Below are 2694 nucleotides of genomic sequence, written 5' to 3'. Positions count from 1 at the left end.
CAGAGTCTTAACATGGTGGGGATGGACTCAGTCTTTAACCAGAGTCTTAACATGGTGGGGATGGACTCAGTCTTTAACCAGAGTCTTAACATGGTTCATCATGGTAGGGATGGACTCAGTCTTTAACCAGAGTCTTAACATGGTGGGGATGGACTCTGTGTTTAACCAGAAGCTTATCATGGTGGGGATGGACTCTGTCTTTAACCAGAGTCTTAAGTGATTTATATACAGTGTGACACAGTGATTTATATACAGTGTGACGCAGTGATTTATATACAGTGTGACACAGGGTGTACTCTCTGTTTAGTGAGTCCTCCAGATCAGAGGCAGTAGGGATGACCAGGGATGTTCTCTGTTTAGTGAGTCCACCAGATCAGAGGTATTAGGGATGACCAGGGATGTTCTCTGTTTAGTGAGTCCACCAGATCAGAGGCAGTAGGGATGACCAGGGATGTTCTCTGTTTAGTGAGTCCACCAGATCAGAGGCAGTAGGGATGACCAGGGATGACCCTGCCAAGCCGCTCTGCTTCTTGACGTACTGCTCCCTTACCCCGGAAGCCAGCCGCATAAATGTGTCAGAGGAAACACCGTACAGCTGCCTCCTGGCCGGCACAAGGAGTCGCTAGAGCGCGATGGGACAAGGACATCCCGGCCGGCCAAATCCTCCCCCAACCCGGACGACGCTGGGCCAATTGTGCGCCGTCTCATGGGGCTCCCGGTCGCGGCCGGCTGCGACACAGCCCGGGATCGAATCCGGATCTGTAGTGACGCCTCTAGCACTGCGGATGCAGTACCTTCGACCGCTGTACCGCTCGCCAGGACCTAAGGCCTCTAGTTTCTGTGTTTCTGCCAAATGAGAAAAAAGTGACCAATCTATGCTTGAGTTATTTGACCATATATAAAGATTTATGAGAATAACAACAGGTTTCACGCTGCGAACCCTTTAATAATGATATTTTATAAAGGTGTTTTATAATGGTCTTCTATTGTTATGATGTGTCACCAGGTGCTCCAGGGGCTGAGGCTGCTGGCCCTGACTCTCCCCAAGCTGGAGGCTCCTCTCCGGGGCTTGGTGATCAGGCGAGTCCTGAGGCCTCTGGAGGGGTTGGTCCTAGAAGGCCGYAGAGCAGTCACACWGCCTCTAATGGACGTCCTACTGGCTACGTACAGGTGTGTTTGGTGATCTGACGGAATTATGGGATGTTTGATTGTGAACATCGCTTATGTTTCCAAGGTAACCAGGTTGCCACGTCAACGTGCTGTTTATTTAGTAAAGAATAGGGGGAAAATCACTGAAACGGGGAGGGACTACATGGGACTTGTCCAATAAGATTAGTCTCCTTAGTCTCTCTGTCCTCACTCAGTCCTACACACACACACACACACACACACACACACACACACCTTGTAATATGAACATTTAACGTAAGATTGTTCAATAAGATTGTCAAGTTTTTGTTTTGCAGGTCCGGTCCGTGTGACTCCAGACTCGTCTCTCTGATGGCGTCCATGTTGAACTCCCAGAATCCTTCTGACGCTGCGCTGTGTGCCGCCGCCACCCTCCGTCCGGAGGAGACCTGGTAACAGACACACACTGAACAATGTAGTATATTCTTTCCCTGCGTAGCTGACGATTTTTTATTTTTTATTTCACCTTTATTTAACCAGGTAGGCTAGTTGAGAACAAGTTCTCATTTGCAACTGCGACCTGGCCAAGATAAAGCATAGCAGTGTGAACAGACAACAACACACATGGAGTAAACAATAAACAAGTCAATAACATGGTAGAGAAAAAAAAGAGAATCTATATACAATGTGTGTCAAAAGGCATGAGGAGGTAGGCAATAAATCGAATAATTACAATTTAGCAGATTAACACTGGAGTATAAATCATCAGATGATCATGTGCAAGTAGAGATACTGGTGTGCAAAAGAGCAGAAAAGGAAATAAAAGCAGTATGGGGGGGGGTGAGGTAGGTAAATTGGGTGGGCTATATACCGATGGACTATGTACAGCTGCAGCGATCGGTTGCTGCTCGGATAGCAGATGTTTAAAGTTGTTGAGGGAGATAAAAGTGACTGACTAACTGGGTATCGTTTCAGTCCTCCAGCCTCAGCAGAAGGTCGTAGCTGACTGACTATATTTCTTATCTTCTCATGGCCTCAGGCAGAAGGTCGTAGCTGACTGACTAACTGGGTATCGTTTCAGTCTCCAGCCTCAGACAGAAGTCGTAGCCGACTGACTAACTGGGTATCGTTCAGTCCTCCAGGCCTCAGACAGAAGTCGTAGCCGACTGACTAACTGGTATCGTTTCAGTCCTCCAGGCCTCAGACAGAAGGTCGTAGCCGACTGACTAACTGGTATCGTTTCAGTCCTCCAGGCCTCAGACAGAAGGTCGTGCGACTGACTAACTGGGTATCGTTTCAGTCCTCCGGCCTCAGGCAGAAGGTCGTAGCTGCGACTAACTGGGTATCGTTCAGTCCTCCAGGCCTCAGGCAAGGTCGTAGCTGACTGACTAACTGGTATCGTTCAGTCCTCCAGGCCTCAGGCAGAAGGTCGTAGCTGACTGACTAATGGTATCGTTTCAGTCCTCCGGGCCTCAGCAGAAGGTCGTAGCTGACTGACTAACTGGGTATCGTTTCAGTCCTCCGGGCCTCAGGCAGAAGTCGTAGCTGACTGACTAACTGGGTATC

At 48.8% G+C, this 2694-nt stretch overlaps 1 protein-coding gene and 1 long non-coding RNA gene across 2 annotated transcripts in view; both read left to right on the top strand.

The window, feature by feature from the left end:
• The first annotated feature begins 605 nt into the window (after positions 1-605).
• Positions 606-2694, top strand: part of brat1 (BRCA1-associated ATM activator 1) — a 16152-nt gene continuing 14063 nt past the window's right edge. Inside the window, 2 exon segments of the mRNA XM_070441917.1 lie at positions 606-1170; positions 1467-1580. Coding sequence (XP_070298018.1) covers positions 992-1170; positions 1467-1580 — 293 coding nt within the window. The 5' untranslated portion in view covers positions 606-991.
• The window catches only part of LOC139026578 (uncharacterized), a 718-nt gene continuing 37 nt past the window's right edge, over positions 2014-2694 (top strand). The window contains exons 1-3 of the long non-coding RNA XR_011478421.1: positions 2014-2123; positions 2227-2449; positions 2611-2694. The exon at positions 2611-2694 is cut by the window's right edge and continues 37 nt beyond it. This is a non-coding gene — a long non-coding RNA (uncharacterized lncRNA). The remainder of the gene's footprint in view (positions 2124-2226; positions 2450-2610) is intronic.

This window comes from Salvelinus sp. IW2-2015, unplaced genomic scaffold (genome assembly GCF_002910315.2).
Source record: "Salvelinus sp. IW2-2015 unplaced genomic scaffold, ASM291031v2 Un_scaffold5163, whole genome shotgun sequence".
In the NCBI taxonomy this organism is placed as follows: domain Eukaryota; kingdom Metazoa; phylum Chordata; class Actinopteri; order Salmoniformes; family Salmonidae; genus Salvelinus; species Salvelinus sp. IW2-2015.
The sequence above is the reverse complement of the archived record's forward strand: the minus strand, read 5'-3'. Positions and strand labels throughout refer to the sequence as shown.